A 21344-nucleotide genomic window follows, 5' to 3' on the forward strand; every position below is an offset into this window, starting at 1 on the left:
CTATAGCCTACCGGTTTGTTGTGTCTGTTTGCTGCAGTTCACACTGCTCTAGCCGCAACACGCTTGTTGTGGTTTTAAAGTAGGCTAATAGCCCAATTTTAACAAAGCATTCATTATACCCGACATAAGTGGCTGTGATTTAGAATGCTGTCATTATTCTGATGATCACGTTCTTTCTTTTGATTAGCCTACAGCACATTTAACTAGTTTCTATTGAACTTTTCTTTTTTAATTCAGCATACAGATTTATCCAAAGCTATTTACGAAAGTAATTTATCACATATCCAGCACTATTCTAACAATATTAAATCATATGAATTACGTTTTTTTCATAAAAGATTTACATTGATTCATTATGATAAATACTGAATACGTGTATTAAAGACTATCTGTCTTATAAAGGCGTGTAAACATATAAAATGGAAACTGCTTCCCATATCTTTTGTTGATGTCAAAGGTTGTGTGCTCAAACAAATTAAATGGCTTTCTGGGTTTTGATTACGCCAGTCACGATCTTTTACACCAGACTCACTTAATCATTTGTACTGGTGCCATCCAACCAGGGAGTTCAGGACGACCCATTCTACTGAAAATGCTTGTTTGAGGAGATTAGAGTATAACTGAAATACCCAAATCACTTATTTAGATGGGTGGGTGTGTGTGTGTGTTTATTGAATCTATGCTGATCTATCATTAACACCAGCTGCTGTTATCTGTTGATGAATGTACTGCATTGGAAAATGTTCTTCATGTCTACTTATCAAACAGTTTTTTGGGGGCCTTTTGTTTGAGGATAAAGGGCAAAACAGCCTGTTTTTGTTAGAAGGTCAAAACAGTCCAAGACCATGGGCTGAAAACTACAATTTAAAATCTTAATCTTAACTGATGCTGTGTATAGCATTTTACAGAGCATCCCTAAATATAGCCTACAGTGTACACAAAGCATGAAGTTTGAATTAAAATGATGACAAAATAATGAGAGAAAGAACAGAAAATCCACAAGAATGCAGCTGTAATCCTTCTTAACCACTCGGCAGGGGTGAGAAGCACATGATTACCACCTTGTAGTCTACAAAGTTTAAATCTTGGTTAGCACTTCCAGAAAAAAAGACACTGCATTCAACCAGGTAAGAATCTTTCATTTATTTAAATGGCTAAGTTCAAAAGTCGTATAAATATGCAAGGTGAAATCTACAGCAGGCATTATTCAAATCGACAACCTTATTCAATAAATAATATGGAGGGATCTGCTCTTACATAAACGGATATGTCTTCAGATAAAATACATTTAAGGCAGCATGTCTTTCAGTAAACAGTTAAAAGTGCCTTTAATCAAGATAAACTGACACAACAAGTCAGTGTAAAGTGCTTTCAGGTCAGTTTACACAAACAGGTTTAAATAAAAATGTCAAATTAAAATAATAAAGAAAAGAAATGTAAAAGGGAAAACAAATGAGATCCAGTTCAGCTAACTGCAGAAGAACCGAGTCACGGCCTCTTGTAACAAATCAAAATAACTCATCTTAGTGCCAAAGCACATGTCCGATAAATAAACAAGAGAGACTCGTTCTATATCAGGCTAATATTTGTGCAGTGTGTACATCTAAGGTACACAAGGACAGAGTTCAAATCTTTGGTTCATTAGGGTTCAGAACATATGACTTATTTAGCTTTAAGCACATATGATTCAAATTTTTCTAGAACAAACTTAAATTTGAGCACGCAAAAATATTCAGACAAACTGTTGACCCTGTGTCTTCCTCTTAAAAGTAATGCAAGTTACAGTAGTGGTCTGAGCTGTCGACATGACAGATCTCGTCACAGTTGTTGGTGCGTCCTACGATGTGAACAGAGGCCGATCCTCGAAGCACAAGGCCGGCCACAGGTGTCGCACATAAACTGGCTAGATGTTGTTATTTTTAAGGTATTGAGCTTTCGGTGTCATTGTTTGTCTACAGCAACGGTGATCCAGCTGAACTCAAAGGAGTGTATGGCAGTATGGCCATCTCTTGCGACCATCTCTTCAAGCTCATTTGGGTCCATGTTGCATAGTTTCAAACTGGCTTCGAGACCGTCCTTGTAACGTCTCTGGAGCTGGCCAGTTACGGTATATTGTCAGTGACAAAGTGCAAAGGGTTTTAAAGGCATATTTCCCATAAGGTTATGTCATTATTTACTCATCCTCACATTTTTCCAAACTTTCTTCCATGGAAGAAAAATGGAGACATTAGGCAGAATGGTCACGCTGCTCTTTTCCATACAATAAAAGTGAATGGGACACAACAACCAATGACGTTTGACGTCATTCACATCATGTGGATGATGACGAATGGGGTAAATTCAGCAAATAACTTAAATTTCAGTGTTGTCCTCAAACAAATTTATTGTTTGGCTTGGAATAGAGTATGTACGCCATATGTACTCATTTTATGGAGTTTTTCCTTTCCTAAACATCTCATTTCAAGCTCCATGGAAGAGAAAAATGATAAAGGTTTGCAATGGCATGAGGGTGAGTAAAGGATGACAAAATTTACATTTTTGGTGATTTTTACACTCACCAAGCTCAGGTTCTGACCAGCAGTCTATTATTATGTAGTTTACAATAATCTCTATATGATAAAGCAGTATTGTCTCAACAATATTATCTCGATTAAAAAATATCTGTAGCATCTTGATTAACAGCCCACAGTTGGGGTAAGAATATCTACATTAAGAAACTACAAAACTACTGAAAATACTGTAATAAACTGTACATACTGCATACAGTAAGGTCCTAATGGAAACAAATCAGACTTCTGATTACAGCAAATCAGCTTCTTTGGTTATCTAATGCAGCATGTAGGAAACATAAAAAATCTCTTGTCATCTCACTGTAATGCGAGATCAGCTTTTATTTCTCGAGCTGTTATACCACTTCCTAATGGCCACCCCACTAGTGCTGCTGATGACACACAGCGCTCCTCCCAGACTCCACCATGTGGGTGTGCGGTTGAGGAACAGGAACTGCAGGATGAAGGCCAGGACCACATCCATCGTCCTCATCAGTGCAACAGGTCCTGCTTTCTCAATCTGCAGGGCTTTGGTGAGGAACGTCTGTCCGGCTATACCGAGCAGCCCGATGGCCATGAGCGTCCACCTGTCCCAGCCGCAGGACGGAATGGTCCATTCGTCCAAGATGAACAAAACAATGATGCACTCGACGAGTCCCAGGACTGCATAGTACCAGACGGAGAGGTAGTAATGAACACTTTTACCTATTTTTCTCAGAATGACCATAGTGCAAGCTGCTCCGACCGCCCCGGCGAAGGCGGCCGACGTGCCTTTGATGTGATTGGTGTAGTCTCCTTCGATCCCAGACAGCTCACCACCAAAGAGGAATGGAGGTCTGGCTATCAGTATGACGCCCGTAAGCGTAAACACAGTAAAAACGACGTCCAATATTGTGCACCTTTCTTTGAGGAAAATCCAAGCCAGCAAAGATGTGAAGACTGGATTACTGAACATTATAACCGTGGCATCGGCTAGCGGCATCTGCAGAACTGCATAATACAATAAGATCATGGCGTTGGACCCCAGGAACCCTCTGAGGAACAGGTAGATTCGCATACCTCTTGGTCCCAAAAAGCCTGTTCTGAAAAATGAAAAGGTTATTCCAACATTGCTGAATCAAAATAATATTGGATCCAATCACAGGGTCAAGAAAGTCATACTTGTAATATAATGTAGCTGAATAATATAAGGAACCCTGAATATAATTTACATAACTATGTTTTCAGTGGTGTATAAAGACCTTACATAATTAACCGTTATGTTTTAATTACCTTAGAGTGAGCCATTTCTATCTACATACACTGCGGGTCCCCTTACATTGAAATGGCCATTTTGCGCCGCCATATTTCTACAGTAGCCCTAAATAGACAAACTTCTCTCTGCAAAGAAGCTAGCTAAAGTCAGCGAATAAAATACTGACAAAAATACAACAAAATACTGGTTACTCTCTGCTTATCTTTTCCTGTCGGCCACCGTAACTTCTGTTAGTTGCAATTCGCAACCTAACCACTAGATGCTGCTAAAATGTACACACTGCACCTTTAAATATTAATAGTTGTATTAAAGATTCATACTTGTAATATTTCATAAATTCAAACTTGTATGATAGCTTCATCCTTGTAATATATCGGATTTCTACTTTATATTATAATATTTATAGTATTATAAATTCATACTAGAAATATATCATAGTTTCATGCTTGCTTTATAGATTCTTGATGTGTATCAGAATCATACTTGTATTATAGAAACATACTTGTATACTTGTACTTGTAATAAATCAGATCCATACTTGAATTATAGATCCATGCTTGTAATAAATCAGATCCATACTTGTATTATAGATTCATACTTGTAATATCAGATTCATACTTGTATTATAGTTTTATACTGAAAATATATCTGAATCATTCTTGTAATGTATCATAGATTCATACTTGAAATATATCATGGCTGGTAAGACGAACAGCATCTGGAAGAAGCACCGAATCGCACTGATTTGGATGGCGTGTATCCCTTCGATTTTCTTCACAAGAAGAGCTGCAGCGGAGAAGAAGACGGATGCTAACAAGCTATACAGGAGGCCCAGCCCTGGACAAGCTGGTTTCTTTTCTGTGGATGAATATAACAAAACAGCTTAACATCAGACCTGTCAGTCATTTAAACATGTTGAGCAAATTAATTAAATGGTGTGCAAATTGATTAATTAACTGTTTTAACGGCATTAATAAATATTTGCTGAGAAAGCCCCCTAAATGAAAATCTCTATCTATCTATCTATCTATCTATCTATCTATCTATCTATCTATCTATCTATCTATCTATCTATCTAATAAACTTCCAAACCTCAATTTTTATGTTTACTGAACAGAATTGACAATAATCTTTGCTTTTAGGTACTTTTAGGTTAAATTGTTCCTGTACAAGGTTAAACTGTATTATATTTTTCTCTTTTCCACCATGTTTATTCATTGGAGCACCATATGACATCACTTTTTTATCACAGTCTTTGTAGACAGACCGTCTGCACAAACAATGGAAATGAGACATGAGAAGTACACAGCATGATTTGGCTTTTTAATGTATGATCTGAATTTTGATCTTTGGAGTGGAGTGAGATGGAAAAAAAACAGCATGAATCTCAACACACTGTTGATGATTGTGTTTCACTTTGACACTGAAATGATATCAAATGTGACGGCAATTATGATGCAACCAAACGCAACTTTACTACCTGTGGGTGAGCTGAGCTGAGCCATGCTCAATCAGGTTGTGTGGCTGCCAACATTGGACAAACACCAAATTGTATCAAATGTCCCATGAGGACCTGGGCTGACTCAAAGATCATGGGCCCTGGAACATAACACATACCCAACAATACGGGTTTGGTTTAAAATAAACAACTTCACCTGAGCGTTTAGAGAGAACAGAATAGACAAAAGGACATTGTTTCCTGGTGTGATGCAAACAGTTTTTCACATAGATCCAGTATTGCTCATGATGATTAAGCATTTCATGTTATCTTCTTGCTGAGAAATTATTTTATTCCTTTATTTCCTTTGTGTAAAAGACAAGATAACAACTTCAAATTTCAAAGGTACTTTGAAACAAAATACCATTGGATATGTACTTGCCTAGAATGAAAAACAGCCTAATTAGATACAGTAAAAGTGTTTCCCTTCCAAAAGTTACCATGGTCACCACAGTTTCCAACAACATACAATGGACTGCTACAGTCTGAATTCAAAATCCCATTCATTTCCACCATAAAGGAATCTGTTTTTGAACTAAATCAAACTTTAAATGTAGGCCACTTTTAATTTAACCATGTAATTCGCAATGCTTCATAAGATACTAGTTCTTTACCTCATTGAAGCCGTTAAATACACCGTTTTGTACTTTTGTCCAAAATACTTTTTTGCTTCAAATCAAAGTTTGTGATATTGTGATCCACCTTGTAACTGGTTAGTTTGGTTCATGGATTACAACACTTTAATGAACACTTCTATAAATTGCCTACGGGAAAAATACTTCTGGAACAAGTGCCGCAGAAAAACTAGACTGGACATGTTGCAAATTTATTGTACTACTACAGTATACACACTGTGGTAACTTGGAATTAGCCACCACTGTAATATAAAAATACATAACTAAATCCCATATTAATGTATAAGAATTCAACAGATAACACTTTTTTGGATGACAAGTGGCTATAAACCAAGATACCGCAGTTTGTTTTAAACGGAAACAATGGTTACAATGGTAACTGTATGTAAAGGACTTGATACAATGTAACTGTTCTCGTCAGCTATAAAAAGGAGTTACCATGGTAACCCTGCCATTCATTCCACAATTACTTCAGTTAATAGGTTACTGTAAAATCATGAAAAAATTATAAGAGATTTCCTTCAAACAGTTTAAGAAACAATCTGAAATCTGATGTATACATTTTTTATTTATTTATTAGTTAACTTTTTTATGGCATGTGGCTAATACAAAGTTACTGCAGATTTACTGTACTATCGAAAGTATTTAAAAAAAGAAAGGTTTGATACAACATAACTGTTCTCGTCAGCTTTTACAGAATAAACTCTTAAAAAGTTACCATTATCAAAGATAATATAGCTATAATTAAAACTGTAAAATCATGGCAAATCAATATGGGATTAAGTTGAACAAAGTTACTGCAGTATCGATGGTATTTTAAAAGAAGAAACGATGGTTACCACCATGGTGAATGTCCAGTATGTCACTGGTTTGTTACAACATAACTGTAACGTAACGTACCATGGCAAACCTGCCATTTATCATATTATTAAAATTGTATAGTAGGGATGCACAATATACCATATCGGTATTGGCCGATAAATGTTCATTTTTAACGTTATCGTTATCTGCCCGATAAGAAAATCTGGCCGATATATTAAAGCCGATAAATGGATTATTTCCTTCAGCTGAGACTCTACAGATGGTTTTGAATTGCTTGAAATATGATTGAAATCACTTCCAAAAGGAAAATACAGTAAAGTGCAACATGTTCAGAACAAGTCTGTCATATAGCCTAGGCTACATAAAATCATAATGAGAACATTATAATTGTGTGGTTTGAACATGGCTTTTAATGGTGAGACTTTTGTTTTTGTAATCAGGCTCTCAAAAAGTATTTAAAAATGTGGATATGTCGGCTATCGGCTTTCAAATATAAAGAATTATCGGTATGACCAAAACTTTTAAGTCATATGGTAAACTGATATGTTGTTTTGTTAGAACAGTTAAAGATACGATCAGAATGTTTCTTACAGTAGCTGTTTTTAATTTTTATTTATGATACCAAGTAGCTATTATAGTAGCAGTGGTGGTGTTATATGCGGAAACGATGGTTACTACGGTACTTTAAGGGACTTGTAACTGCTCTCGGTTACTTAGCTGTAACACTAGAGTCACGCAGAAGGTCACACAGGTGTAGAAATATACATGAACAGAACAGAAATAAATCGCTCGGAGATCAAATCGAGGCCAACTAGTGTTAGAGTTGAGATCAGTTTACCTTTCTCAACAGTTTTTGCCCCCGTGTCCTCCTCCTCACAATCATCATCATTATCCTTATCCTCATCGCGGTCAGAGTCGCTTCTCTTACAGCAAACCGGCACACACACCCGGTAAAAAGACCCTCCGTTGCCCCGTCGGCGGTCCTCAGCGTCAGCATCCGTATCCCGCACTTCTGGTCGAGTTCGCATCTCGATTTCCTCCCCATCGACCCCATCGTCAACTTTCTGATAAAGCACTCTGTCGTCCACTCTACAAGGGACGACAGATAAATCGGTGTCATTATTACCTATAGAGCCATTGCGCTGTCTAATATCCCCCATGACAGAAGAGAACAGCTGCTGGGCATACCTTAACCACGACCCTGGACACGCGCTTGACTTCGGGGAGGAATGGTTACAACCGAGCAAGAGCAACAAGTTAAATAATTAACCTTGTACAAAGAAAGAGTTTGTTTAGCGTTACTCTGCCGCTAGAGGAAGACAAAATGCATTTGAAGAGGGGCTGGACAACAATGACGTTTCAAAGAGTTGATTCTACCGAGTACAATTCATTTTGAATAAAAATTATATTGAGTTACTACTTGTGTTGAAAAATAGTAAAAGCAAAACGCACTAGGTCTATGTGTGAAGCTTTTACGCAATTTGTATGAATTAATGTACCTTTTGTTGTTTTATTTATTATTTTATTGCTTTCATTTACTTGTATTATTTTATACTGTATTCTCCTTTTCTGTTTCTACACTAAAAATTCCAAAATTAATGACAATTAAGTTATGACAACATATGTTTTTGCATTGCTTTAACGCATAAAAATAAGTTAAGCAATTTTCATCTTATTTTATAAGTTATACAATATAAGTTTAATGTAATTTAAGTTGAAATGACAAACATCCAAGTTGATTGTTTTAAAACTTTAAGGCAGCAACTTAATTTACAGTGTAGGCTATATTTGTTTAATATTTTTACACTGTTGGAAATGTGACTGCATTTAAATACTATTCAAATAATTTTGAATTTGATCATTTAAACTAGTTAAACATGTGGTCTATGCAACAAAGATGTTTCCTCACAAACAAAGTAAAAGAAATAACTTCCCTGTCAAATCTTTTCTGAAGAAAACTTTTCGGATCTGATTTTGACACTAAACGTTCCTTTTGTCAGAATGACACTGAAACACTTCTCATTTGTTTTAGTCATGCACTTATAGCTCTGGAGAGATGTTAGTTTGTCTATCTGTTATGGAACAGAGACAATAATGGTAGAGGTGAGAAACAGGTTTGACAATATGAAGCAAATAGCAGTAGCGGGAACCTTTAAAGGTAAAGGTCTATGAGTAATGATGAACGGAGATACTGACAGTCTTTCCTGTTTAGATGGTTGAGGAGGTCATGTAGGAGACTATAGGAGACTCTAGGAGACTAGGAGACTAGGAGACTAGGAGACTAGGAGACTAGGAGACTAGGAGACTAGGAGACTAGGAGACTAGGAGACTAGGAGACTAGGAGACTAGGAGACTAGGAGACTAGGAGACTAGGAGACTAGGAGACTAGGAGACTAGGAGACTAGTCCTTACTCATGTACAAGACCAGACAAAGTGCCAGAGTGAGGTGTGTGCTTTTAAGTGTTTGTGGTGATGAGCAGATGGTGTGCAGGTGCTGGTGATTAACACTCAGGTGACAGTGATCGTTGTGATTGGATGGTAATGGAGCCTGGCTGATCCCTGACACTATCTCAAGTATCTTACAAGGCTTGTTATTGTTAAACAATCTGTTATTTTTGGATTTTTTTAAGCGGATCCAAATGCTTTGTAATAAACCTAATTCTCTTTCTATGTAGATTTTATATTCTAAATGTACATTTTCAAATTGAAAACCTAATTTGTTTTTGTATTTTTACAAGAGATTAAACATTATTTACACCTGCTTAACAAAAAAGCTCTCAGAACAACTTTTTACTGTATTCAATGTGTAATTTTTATTAATTTGTGTAATGCCCTTTTCTTTTCTTCCTTTTTTAGTTACTGTCTGTTTCTGCTTTGAGCTATTGGTTGTTTATGTTTTCTTTATTCTCTCTATTGGTGTTATTCTTAATTATTATGTTCCAATTTTGTTGTACCATAGTGTAAAAAATAATAAAGCATAAAAAAAATATTTTGAATTCGGTGAATTAATGATCAGACACTTATGCTTATATGACATGGGAGCTTGAGTCTTAATGTTCAGGTCATATTTCACTAATACAGCTTAATGAAACCGACACATTTTAGGACCATATCTTGTTTCTTTGATCTTAATGAAAAATATAGCCAAAGACATAATTTTGCCAAGTTACATGCATGCGATTTACCCTCATAAGCTTCCCACTATAGCAAAATACATGCATCACGACAAAACAGGCTCATATTTTTTTAAGGTTTTATTAGTTCTAACATTAAAAAAAAACAAGTACTGACAACTAACCTTTCTTCCCACAGTTACTTTTCCTCAAGAGTTGAGCTAAATCTAAGTTTATTGCAATCTCATCAATAAAAGAAGTTGTTGAGTCAAGACAAGTTTCAAATCCATCACATCCAATGTGGTTAAACTGGTCGTTTTTGTTTAAAAAAGTTAAAAATGGCTTTTTACATCACTTTAAAAATGTAAACAGTTTATTTGGCAGATTGTTATCACGTCAACAGCTAACTGATTTGACCTTTGTTGTTTCCTTGTTATACCTCTTTAGTGACTACACGGCAAAGCATGAGAATACGTTAACAATAGCTTTTGTTGAAAAGGACAAAAAAAAAAAAAACAGGAAAAAGTAAAAGTGCAGAACAGATGGTGACAACAGAGAAAGACACAAAGGGGCGTTTCTAGAGAGGCATTCATCTGTAATTATTATTATTAGCGCTAGGCTAGATCATGCATGTGTTTTCACAACAGGCTCGGCTGAGCCAGGATCTGGTTCTCTGCGCTTTCAATTGGCACACTAACTGCTTAGGTCGATCATCAAGTGCTCGTAAATCTGTGTCTTCCCTTTAAAGCTGGAAGCCAGCAGGAACTCTCTGTTGTCAATGGACACCAGCGAGAATGCCCTCGGCGCCTGGACGTTGAGCTCCTGGAAGTGCACGAACTGGCTCTTCTTGGGGTCCCACTGATAGACCTGGGTTAGAGAGTAGTCGCTGCCTAGGATGGCGTACTGCCAGTTGCCGATGGAGACGGGCTGGAAGATCATGGAACCCCGCGAGGGCATTGTCTGTATCTCTGTGAACATAGCGCCGTCCCACTTCATCACCTTGGAGTCGCCGATGAAGCGCGTCAGACAGATAAACAGCTCCCCCTTCACCTTGAAGTGTTTGACGGCATAGACGTCCTCCATCTCTGGAATGTCCGTCCGTCTGTCGAACTGCATCTGGCCTCTGCTCCACTGGTAGATAACGGGCCGCTGTGAGCTGCTAGACAAAATAAGATGGGGTTTGCCGGCGATATCAAGGTACTCGACGTCCGTGTCCCGATACCAGGGATGGAGAGACTGGTGCGAGTAGAAGCCATTGCCGTTCCACTTGTACACCGTCGTGGAGCCGGCCTTCGAGCTGTCCGCTATCACGAAGAAGAACTCGCCTTCCACGCGGAAAGTCTCAATGTCGTTGGGCTTCCTGATTTTCAGGATGTCGATGTCCTGGATTTTGATGAATTTATTGGCAGAGCTGTCCCTTTTGTAAATGTGAGAGCCACCGAAAAGTTGAGCGACTATAATGAAAAGGTGGTCTTCGATGACCATTGGCTTGCACACGACCGTGGAAGTGCCTGTAATGACAAAAATGCATTTAAGTTCACCCAAAAATGAATGAATTCTGTCATTAATTTCTTACCCTCATGTCGTTTCAAACCCGTGAGACTTTCGTTCATCTTCGAAACACAAATTAAGATATTTTTGATGAAATCTGAGAGCTTTCTGTCCCTACATTGACAGCTACGCAACTCTCACTTTGACACTTCAAAAAGTTCATAAAGAGATCGTAAAACTAACCCAAATTTTCTGAAGAGACACGATCTGTAGCTGTCAATGGAGGGACAGAAAGCTCTCAGATTTCATCTAAAAGATCTGTTTTCAGAAGATGAATGAAAGCAAGTCTTGTGGGTTTTGAATGACATGAGGTGAGTAATTACTGACAGAATTTTCATTTTTGGGTGAACAAACCCTTTAAAATTCAATTCATTCAATCAGTCTCTAAATTCAAGTGGACATTTGTAACCACTTTTTGTGGCTTCGCGATTGAGGCATGTGCTGGTGCTGTCGGGCCAGAACAGCATTGCACTCTGGGTAGGAGGTGTGATGTGTGATGCTCACTCTCTATGGTGTCATAAGCTCTGAACTCCATGTTGACGTGGTCCCATTCCAAAAAGCTGCATTTTCCAGAGAAAGGCTGGGCATATACGACATACTGATCATTCCCAAATGTAAAGGACTCCACAGACATGGACTCAAAAACAAGGGTTTTCTTTAAAGCAAACTCTGCAACAAACAAACAAAGATTAAGACAAAGAAAAAGCTTTTCTTACTTATCTCCATAACTGAAAAATGTATTAATAACTGCTTCATTGTTTATATCGTTGCCATATGTAAACCATCCTGTCTCCAAGCTGCTAAATGAGGACAACTATACATTTAGCTATAATAAACCTTAACATCATGATTTTCTGTAAAGCTGCTTTGAAACAATATCTATTATGAAAAGCACATAAAACCAACTTTGGCAGTCATTCATTCATTTTGTTTTGTGGCTTTTAGGTCATGTTTCCCAGCCTTTCCATATAGCCAAAGATGTATTAATAATTCCAACTTGCAATATACTATAAATATATCCAGTGCTATCCTCATACATACTGTACAGTCCACTCACACAAAGCAATAAATACTGCAGGATATAGTAATTACAGTTTTTTACAATCACTTTGTTTCTATTTTCAGAACCTTGATGTCATTTTTCACAACTCTAGACACAAAACTCACAACCAATGATCAAAATGCACATTTTTCAAAACTCTAACCCTTTTCTCATTTGCTTGGATACAATACACATAAAACTTAGATCATTTGTTCATTCAACATAAATCACCTGTTCAATATGACACAACTTAACATCAAAGTACTGCTATTTCAAAACGCAATTCACACATTACATTTCAAAAGAGTGTCTATTCATTTCCTTACAATGATCTAACTATCAATTGATACAACTGCTCAAAATGATAAGTAACTATTGCATTACTCTGAATGCATAGTTGTATGGAAACTGACAAACCATCTTCCATGTTTACTAAATCATGAAAGTTTCAAGATAACGAGATTCATTGTCACCAATATCCATGGATGTAGCCTATAATATTTGATCATAATGCTTCATCAGACACTGTGTCTATGGTCCCAAATACTGTACCACCTTTTCAGACTATGTACAGTATTGACAGCACTGCACTGTACAGATCATCACTCCTGATCTGTTTCTTACAGTACAAGCAAGTTGAGGAACACTGCATTTGATGTTTTACAGTCTTTTCTATTTCATAGCTAATTATTTTTGCTTTGATTCAAATAAACCTATGTTGTGATTGTACTGTAGTGTTTTGCATCAATATATTACAAACTTTGTTCAATGATTCCACTGTGTCTGTAGTATTCTCTCTATTTTTACAGAGATGTGTTTACTGTACATGTAGTGCCATAATGAAACCTGTATCAACTATTTTGTTCTACAATATTTAATGATTGTACGAACAATGACACAATGAAACTATCGGTTGCTTGTGTGTGGGTGATCTATAGTTATGTTTCAATGGTATTTCACAGTAAATTTGTTTTTTGAACCAATGATTGTGCAAGTGCAAGATTTCTTTAAAGATGTGAATGCACAATGAGGTGTTTTGAACATTAGACAGCCTGTGTTACAAGTGATAACCGTTTTGAGTTTTGTGTCTAGAGTTTTGAAAAATTACATCAAGGTTCTGAAAATAGTAGCAAAGTGATTGTAAAAAACTGTAATACTGTTTTGAAACAATGTGTATTGTGAAAAGCGCCATACAAACTAGATGTACCGCATGGCGGTACAAAATATGACCGCCACTCAGGCCTGCACTGGCTTTCCACAAAAAGAAATGACGTGGAACAATTTGGCTGTATTGCGTGTTTATGTATATACCTAAAAAAAGTAGTAGTATGTGCATGTCTGTCTGTGTGTGTGTGTGTGTGTGTGTGTGTGTGTGTGTGTGTATGTGTATGTGTATGTGTATGTCTGTGTGTGTGTGTGTGTGTGTGTGTGTGCGTGTCTGTGCGTGTATGTATGCGTGCGTACATGTGTGTGCGCGTGTGTGTTTGTGTGTGTGTCTGTGCATGTGGATTTGTATGTGTGTGTGTATGGGTGTGTGTCTGTGCGTGTGGATGTCAGTGTGTGTGCATGCTTGCGCTTGTTTGTATTCCTGCTTGTGTGTGTGTGACAGTTGGGGTTGCCAACTTCAGAAAAGGAAAATGCGGGACAATCGTGGTTATTTATAGGAAAATGAGGGACACTCAACATATTTGTACTGTATCACACATTGTACGTCATTTCAGTGTCTGCAGTTAAGTTTGTGTTTAAAAGGTTATCAGACATAAACACATTTGTATTGCTTAACCTATTTATGTATTTAATTCTAAAAATAATTTTAATGTCATACATGAAAAAAGTCACATTACAAACAAACCATAGTTCAAAATAACACCATTTATCTAAAATAGAAAGCTTTTTTAACATTATACACTAGGCTTACAGTTCAAAAGTTTGGGGTTAGTAAGATTATTTTTTGGGAAAAAAAATAAAGAAAGTAATTGCCTACTTTTATTCAGCAAGGATGCATTACATTAATCAAAAGTGAAAGTTAAGATAATGTTACAAAAGCTTTCTATGTACTTTCTAAAAGCTTTAAAACATTAATAATAATCAGAAATGTTTTTTGAGCATATTATTTCCTCAGGTAGATTACATGTTTTCTTGCGTGGCTGGATGTTAGACTCATGAACAATAATCACGTTGTTTGCATTCGCCAAAATTGATTAGCCGAAATCAAAACGTGGACAGTAAAAGGAAATTACCGTTAGCGTGAGACGAGTCCGGCTTGAAGCGGAAGCGACCAGACGGCAGAGGATGTTCGCAAATCAAACAATGATTTGTCTCAAAACAGTGATTTAAAAAAGCTGTGATTGGATGATGACATGTGTCGGTGATCATTCTCAAGTGTCGTGGTCAGCACTGCTGCTGTTGCTGTTGTATCAGTCAGTGGTTTATCAGCTTTATCAGCAGGTCACGCACGGGACAAATAAATTAGGCCCAAAATGCGAAAATGAAATTTTTCCGTAAAAGTCTAGTGGGGCTACATGCCCACCAAATTTCATGTTCCCTGGTGTTTCGGTGTCCCTGGTATCGTTGACGAAAAATTCAGTAGATGACAAAAAAAAAAAACTTTGAGAATCCCTATATGACCGCTTTCGCTAGCTACGCTAGCGGCGGTCATAATAACATGTTTGTTAGCGTTGAGGCTAATGGACGATATATTAGCCAGGCCAATTAATCACATGATATTTGGTCATTCTGTGATTAACAGCCTATAACTGTATAATAATTGACATTCAATGTTTTTGTGAAATAATTATTTACAATTTGCAGTGTTGGGGAGTAACTAGTTACATAGTTACGTAATTTGATTACAAAATAAATGTAACTGTAATCAGTTACAGTTACAAAGAAAAAATGTGTAATTAAATTAGTTACTTATGAAAATGTTAACGATTACAAAGTATAATAAATATTTTCTGTAAAAATCTAGGATATGTTGAATAATATTCATTTGTTGCTTTGCCTGTTTTTGATGTGCACGATGCCTCCTGCTATTTATGACCGCCGCTAGCGGGATTGTCAAAGTTTTTTTTTTTTTTTTTTCTATCATCTAACTGAATTTTTCGTCAAGGATACCAGGGACACCGAAACACCGGGGAACATTAAATTTGGTGAGCATGTAGCCCCACTAGACTTTTAAGGAAAAATTTTGTTTGGTCCCCGGGGGCCACTCCCCCCCCCCCCCCCCCCCGCGCTGGGCCCCCCCAAACCCAAAAAATGCAGTTTTTCCTAAATAACTACCTGAACCGTGGCACCGAGGATGAAGAATTTTTTATGGTATGTTGGTCTACTAGACTTTTACGGAAAAATTTCGTTTGGTCCCCGGGGGCCACTTCCCCCCCCCCCCCCCCCCGCGCTGGGGCCCCCGTGAATTTTTCGTCAACGATACCAGGGACACCGAAACACCGGGGAACATGAAATTTGGTGGGCATGTAGCCCCACTAGGCTTTTATGGAAAAATTTAGTTTGGTCCCCGGGGGCCACTCCCCCCCCCCCCGCTCTGGGCCCCCCCAAACCCAAAAAATGCAGTTTTTCCTAAATAACTACCTGAACCGTGGCACCGAGGATGAAGACATTTTTATGGTATGTTGCTCTTAAGGGCCCACATCAGCCTAGCCAATAATCACTCATTTGTGATTTGCGCCCCTCCCATAAAAAATGAAAATGCAATATTATTCTGCTTTAATCGCCCCTATCTTCAGTTGAGATGTTCAGAACTGCACCATATTTCATGTGTATGATTAACTTGACATCCTCTGGGGGTATGCTAAGTTTTGTAGAATTTCATCCATGGGGGGGTATAAAATAAATTCATTTATGTGCACATTTAGTGACTGTACACTCATCGGCCTGTAGATGGTGGTGTTGAGCGAAGGGTTGCTGGTTTAGGATGATACTGTCACACACACACATGCAGGAATACAAACAAACGCAAGCATGCACACACACTGACATCCACACGCACAGACACACACCCACACACACACATACAAATCCACATGCACAGACACACACACACAAACACACACGCGCACACACATGTACGCACGCATACATACTCGCACAGACACACACACACACACACACACACACAGACACACACTATGAATACATTTCATCAGCGTTATGGACATAACATGAAATACACACACTTTACAAGTGTCCTACAAACTCTGTGAATTATTAAACAAACTGCCGATGTAGCATGAAAAAGACTTGCTTGAACCTATTTTTTACAGTCTATGGCTTGAACACAATAAGTGTGTTTTTGAAACTCATTTTTGTAATACATTATGTAGAGAAAACCACTGTTATGGATGTGACGTGTTCACATTATGGATGTTAAGTGTCTAAACTAATGACTTTTGATATAAAACTTAAATAGTAATGGCAAATAATTACAAAACTCTAAATTATCCATGATCCACAGGAATACTCCAGACAGTCTTTTAAAATATACAACTTATATACATAAACACGCAATACAGCCAAATTGCTCCACGTCATTTCTTTTTGTGGAAAGCCAGTGCAGGCCTGAGCGGCGGTCATATTTTGTACCGCCATGCGGTACATCTAGTTAAAGGCCGTTTAGTAAAGCGATGCAATTCTGATGCTTTTGATTGGTTGATTGGAAGAGTTGCCACCATGGCGAGTGATAAAAATGCGCACCAGTGCTGGAAATTAGAAAAGTAATCAAAAAAGTAATCAGTTACATTACTTCAATAAAGTATTAAAAATAGTTATATTACTTATTACATTTTAAAAAGGGTAACTTGTAATCCGTAACCTATTACATTTCCAAAGTATACCTTCCAAAAAATGACAATTTGCATTTAGCAGTTTAGCACACATTTCACTTGTTATCAATGAACTGCACTGCAAAAATCAGCCACCCTGCTCTCTAAATACATCTCAATCACCAATGGCCACTATTTGAAGCTTTTGAGATCTAAACATTCTCTTGTACTTACACATTGCCAACTTTACATTCACTGTCTTTCGGGAAAATTAAAATTGCTGGGGAATTAACAAATGTTGAATATATAATGCCTTTTTATTTATCCATAAGCATTTCAGCAGACATGAGGGATCAGCTTATTTCAAAAGCCAGAATCTACTGAGGAGAGCCCAGTGCACAATTACCTGCTGTAATGCAGTCGAAGGACTGAGGCACTAGGTCGTTGATCTTCTTGCCTTGATGGGCTGAAGGTCCACTGCAGTGTATCTGATCCACCGTTGCATTAGTGCTGTACATCCATTCCACCAGCCACTTCAACTTACAGTCACAGCTGAACATGTTTCCTCTGAGATCCCTGCTCAATGGATTTACAGATGACATTTCAAATCACTTTTTTTTTCTGGTATATTATATTACAAGAATGATGAACTTGAGTGGTAAAATACATACACTTTTGTTAAGGCATCCATTCCTTTGAAAATATTTTTGGGCAACGTCTCAAGATTATTATAGGCAAGACTCCTAAAAAACAAAAACATTTGTTAACACAACTACAGCACGTATTAATCTTAGTTCATTTTAATTTGAACATTTATTACTGTATTTTTAAGATCAAAAGTTGTATCTGTTAACATTAGTTAAAGTCCACATGAAATCAAAATTGACCATATTTACTTTGTTTGCCTAAATTGATCATTTTGTGGTGAACAATTCATCCATGCAAGTCAATCCACACAAAAAAAATTTTGGCTTCGTAATCTTTAATCAAAATCTGAAAATGCCCCTCCCCTCTGCATTGGAGGACCTTCTCTGATGACGTAGGTTTGAGGAATTGGTTTGGGAAACGCTTAACCACTCCCCTCAAACCGTTAGTCTGTTATAAGCAGAGATGGAGAGGAGGAGCGCTAGAGTAAAACCCTGCCCTCTGTTCAATATTCCTTTTCAATGGGAAATACGTCACAACACTGGAGAAAAGTCGTTTGCAACTTCTGGTTCACGCGGACTTTAATGCACTGTGAACTAACATAAACATTATTATGTTAATTTATGCATTAATTAATGTTAACAAAAGAGAACATATTGTACGATTACGGTATTACGAACTCTAGAATAATACCATATATTTAAATAAAACAATAATATAGTAATGTATACACTACCGTTCAAAAGTTTGTGCGATTTTTTTATATTTTGAAAGAAGTGTCTTATCCTCACCAAGGCTGCTTTTATTTGATACAGAATACAGTATAAACTGTAATATTGTGAAATTCCTATTCCAGTTTTAAAGAACTGATTTCTTTTTGAACATATTTTAAAATGTAATTTATTGCTGTGAAGCAAAGCTGAATTTTCAGCATCATTACTCTGATCTTCAGTGTCACATGATTAATCAGAAATCATAATATATTCAAATATAAAACAATTCTTTTCAATTGTAATAATATTTCACAATATTACTGTTTTTACTGTATTCTGGATCAAATAAATGCATCCATAAGAGACTTCTTTTAATATACATACATATATAATAAAAACTTTTAATATACTCACAGGTGTATGAGAGATTTCAAACCTCTAAAGGCATGGGGTGAAATCGACTCAATTTTGTTGTTTTCAATAAATCTGAAATAGAGTGTTGCATTTACAGTAAATCAGAGTGATAATGTAAAATGATTGAATGATGAGAGTTTCGAACACAATAAATCAAACTCACAGATATTCCAGATGTGGCAGGCCTTGGAAGGCATCTTCGTCGATGAAGTCAAAAGAATTGGCTGTAAACAATCTAGGAAATCATGGAACACACAAAACAATTTCAATGGTTTCAGAGTTTGAATCTCTGCATATTAAGCGATGTTTCACTTCTTAACACAATAACTACACCCACAAAACCTTTATAAACACAGATATTTTCAAGCCCAGTCACATAATTAAATGTGTACATGACAATCAGTTTCATCCAGATGAAGACAAAATTACAATAGCATTCTTTTCCTCCATGCATACATTTCTGTTTTTAATTATATTGCTGAAACACCACTTTAGTCTAGCATATGAAATGATACCCAACCAAAAGACTGGTATTTTCAGTCAGACTTAAGACAGGGTGTAAAAGATGAAAGACTGGTCATATTTTGCATAATAGTGGCAAATCCAGCAGTCAGATTTGCATTTTCTTTTGTGTGAGTTTACATTTGCATAGAAACGCATTACTTTCTGCCTTCAAGCCTTTTCCGATGTTCATTTCTAAGGTTTTGTGTTTTATAAACTTGGAGCGAGACGGTGGGATATTAGAAGACCGAGATTTTCTTATTTGCTCATCACGAGGACAGAGCCATGTCCCTCACAGAGCAGCTGCATTGCATAATATTCACAGCAATTTAAAGGCTTTGAGAAATTAGACACGCTGAAGAATGTCCCCAAAATGGGGGGCGGGCTGTAATTGCTTACAACAAACATTGGACCACTTAACATGGTGATCACCCCATCCTAATAAAGAATCCACAACAACAACAACTTGACACTAAAAGAAACTCACAGAAGCTGAAGAGATGGAGTGTGGAGAAAGCTTCCCCCAGCAATCTCAGTGAATCCAGACTTCACAAATGATCTGTTAGGAAAAGAATCAAGAACTGTGTGAGCAGGACAACGATTATACAACAACACACACACAAAGGTTCAGATAGTATATGCATATTCATTATATGCAAACGATTTGTATCTGCATCGTAGTAAATGAATCAGTGCTGCACTTGAATATGAATGTAAACTGTCCTTACAGCGAGACGACATCAGGAGGGAAGCTGTGTGGCACAGATCTCACATTATCACACAAGGCGTTATCTTTGGTGCACGTGCATCCAGAGGGGCATCTCGGCTGTTTGCCTCTTCTGCTCTCCACTAACACCAGCACTGTGGCGACCCACAGCAGAAAACCGTATCCTCTTATGCTCCTGTGTGCATTTCCCATTCTGTCCCGGTGTGTTCCTGAGTGCCGTGGTGTTTTCGCTGGTGATAAGTGCTGGTCTGCTGGACTGACTGGTCGACTCCCCTCAGTTGTGTCCGTGTGATGAATGTCTATGTCTCAGTGTGGCAGGCGCTCATCCAAGCGATTCGTTCTGCTATAAGGAAGATATCCGAGCGGGCTCAGATTTGCTCTAAGTTACATGCCGATTTGGAAATTAAACCATTTTTTGTCTAAATAACCGAGAGAGGTAAAAAAAAAAAATAATGAACAGTACAAAAATTAAAGTGGGGGAAAAAAAAATCACTTGGCGACGCGGGCTCGTTCAGATCCTGGGAGAATCCCTGTTTTGCATCATGATGTACCAGCTGCTATCCAATGGTGTTATTACTGTGAACGCGCATGAACCAAACCCATGAATAAGTGATAGTGAGAATATTCATGAGGCTTTAGAGATGCACCTGCGCCCCTCAAGCAATCAGAGAAAGACATACTAAATGCTGTTCTTTCATTACGCATATGTTTTATTATTATTATTTCATAGTATTACATTTAATAAAATGTATTTTATTCAAGCACTATGGATTGTGCATTATAATAGAAACCTGTATTATAATATAGGTTTATATTATGCACAATCCATTGGATAAATATAAAGTGCTTGAGTAATGCTATATTTAAAATACATTTTATGAAAAGTAATACTATTACTTTTACTATATATTACATTATATATATATATAAGAGAGAGAGAGAGAGAGAGAGAGAGAGAGAGAGAGAGAGAGAGAGAGAGAGAGAGAGAGAGACTTAAGCTTACCTATACAGTATATTAAAAGTGTTTGTGCATATACTGTATATAATGACTTAAAATAGATCAATTTGTTGCATTCTGTGGATTTTTCACATAGCCATTTG

At 37.2% G+C, this 21344-nt stretch overlaps 2 protein-coding genes across 4 annotated transcripts; both read right to left on the reverse strand.

Moving 5' to 3' along the window:
* Positions 1–1130: 1130 nt before the first annotated feature.
* On the reverse strand, positions 1131–9189 carry slc35g1 (solute carrier family 35 member G1). 3 transcript variants are annotated; one of them, XM_081392094.1, is made up of 5 exons: positions 8956–9189; positions 7948–8029; positions 7598–7848; positions 4488–4662; positions 1131–3631 (listed from the first exon to the last, which is right to left on the reverse strand). In XM_081392094.1, exons 3-5 carry the CDS (start codon positions 7785–7787, stop codon positions 2884–2886), a joined length of 1113 nt encoding a protein of 370 aa, XP_081248220.1. In that variant the 5' UTR covers positions 7788–7848; positions 7948–8029; positions 8956–9189; the 3' UTR covers positions 1131–2883. The 3 variants fall into 3 exon arrangements, with proteins under 3 accessions (XP_081248220.1, XP_081248219.1, XP_081248218.1); XM_081392093.1 differs by lacking the exon at positions 8956–9189 and having other exon boundaries at positions 7948–8130; XM_081392092.1 differs by lacking the exon at positions 8956–9189 and having other exon boundaries at positions 7598–8130.
* Positions 9190–10006: 817 nt separating this feature from the next.
* On the reverse strand, positions 10007–20806 carry lgi1b (leucine-rich, glioma inactivated 1b). Its single transcript, XM_081392253.1, has 8 exons — positions 20245–20806; positions 20004–20075; positions 19179–19250; positions 19016–19087; positions 17915–17986; positions 17650–17819; positions 11928–12092; positions 10007–11383 (listed from the first exon to the last, which is right to left on the reverse strand). Exons 1-8 carry the CDS (start codon positions 20433–20435, stop codon positions 10566–10568), a joined length of 1632 nt encoding a protein of 543 aa, XP_081248379.1. The 5' UTR covers positions 20436–20806; the 3' UTR covers positions 10007–10565.
* Positions 20807–21344: the final 538 nt, after the last annotated feature.

This window comes from Scardinius erythrophthalmus (genome assembly GCF_964197995.2).
Source record: "Scardinius erythrophthalmus genome assembly, chromosome: 18".
Classification (NCBI taxonomy): domain Eukaryota; kingdom Metazoa; phylum Chordata; class Actinopteri; order Cypriniformes; family Leuciscidae; genus Scardinius; species Scardinius erythrophthalmus.

Coding starts and splice junctions, on each gene's coding strand:
- slc35g1 (XM_081392092.1), bottom strand. CDS start 7,919: ATGGGGGATATTAGACAGCGCAATGGCTCTATAGGTAATAATGACACC. Junction 4,663..7,597: donor GGCAAAAACTGTTGAGAAAG/GTAAACTGATCT, acceptor ATTCATCCACAG/AAAAGAAACCAGCTTGTCCA. Junction 3,632..4,487: donor CCAGCCATGATATATTTCAA/GTATGAATCTAT, acceptor TTCATTTTTCAG/AACAGGCTTTTTGGGACCAA.
- lgi1b (XM_081392253.1), bottom strand. CDS start 20,435: ATGGGAAATGCACACAGGAGCATAAGAGGATACGGTTTTCTGCTGTGG. Junction 19,251..20,003: donor ACTCCATCTCTTCAGCTTCT/GTGAGTTTCTTT, acceptor ATGATTTCCTAG/ATTGTTTACAGCCAATTCTT. Junction 17,987..19,015: donor TTGAAATCTCTCATACACCT/GTGAGTATATTA, acceptor TTTGTTTTTTAG/GAGTCTTGCCTATAATAATC.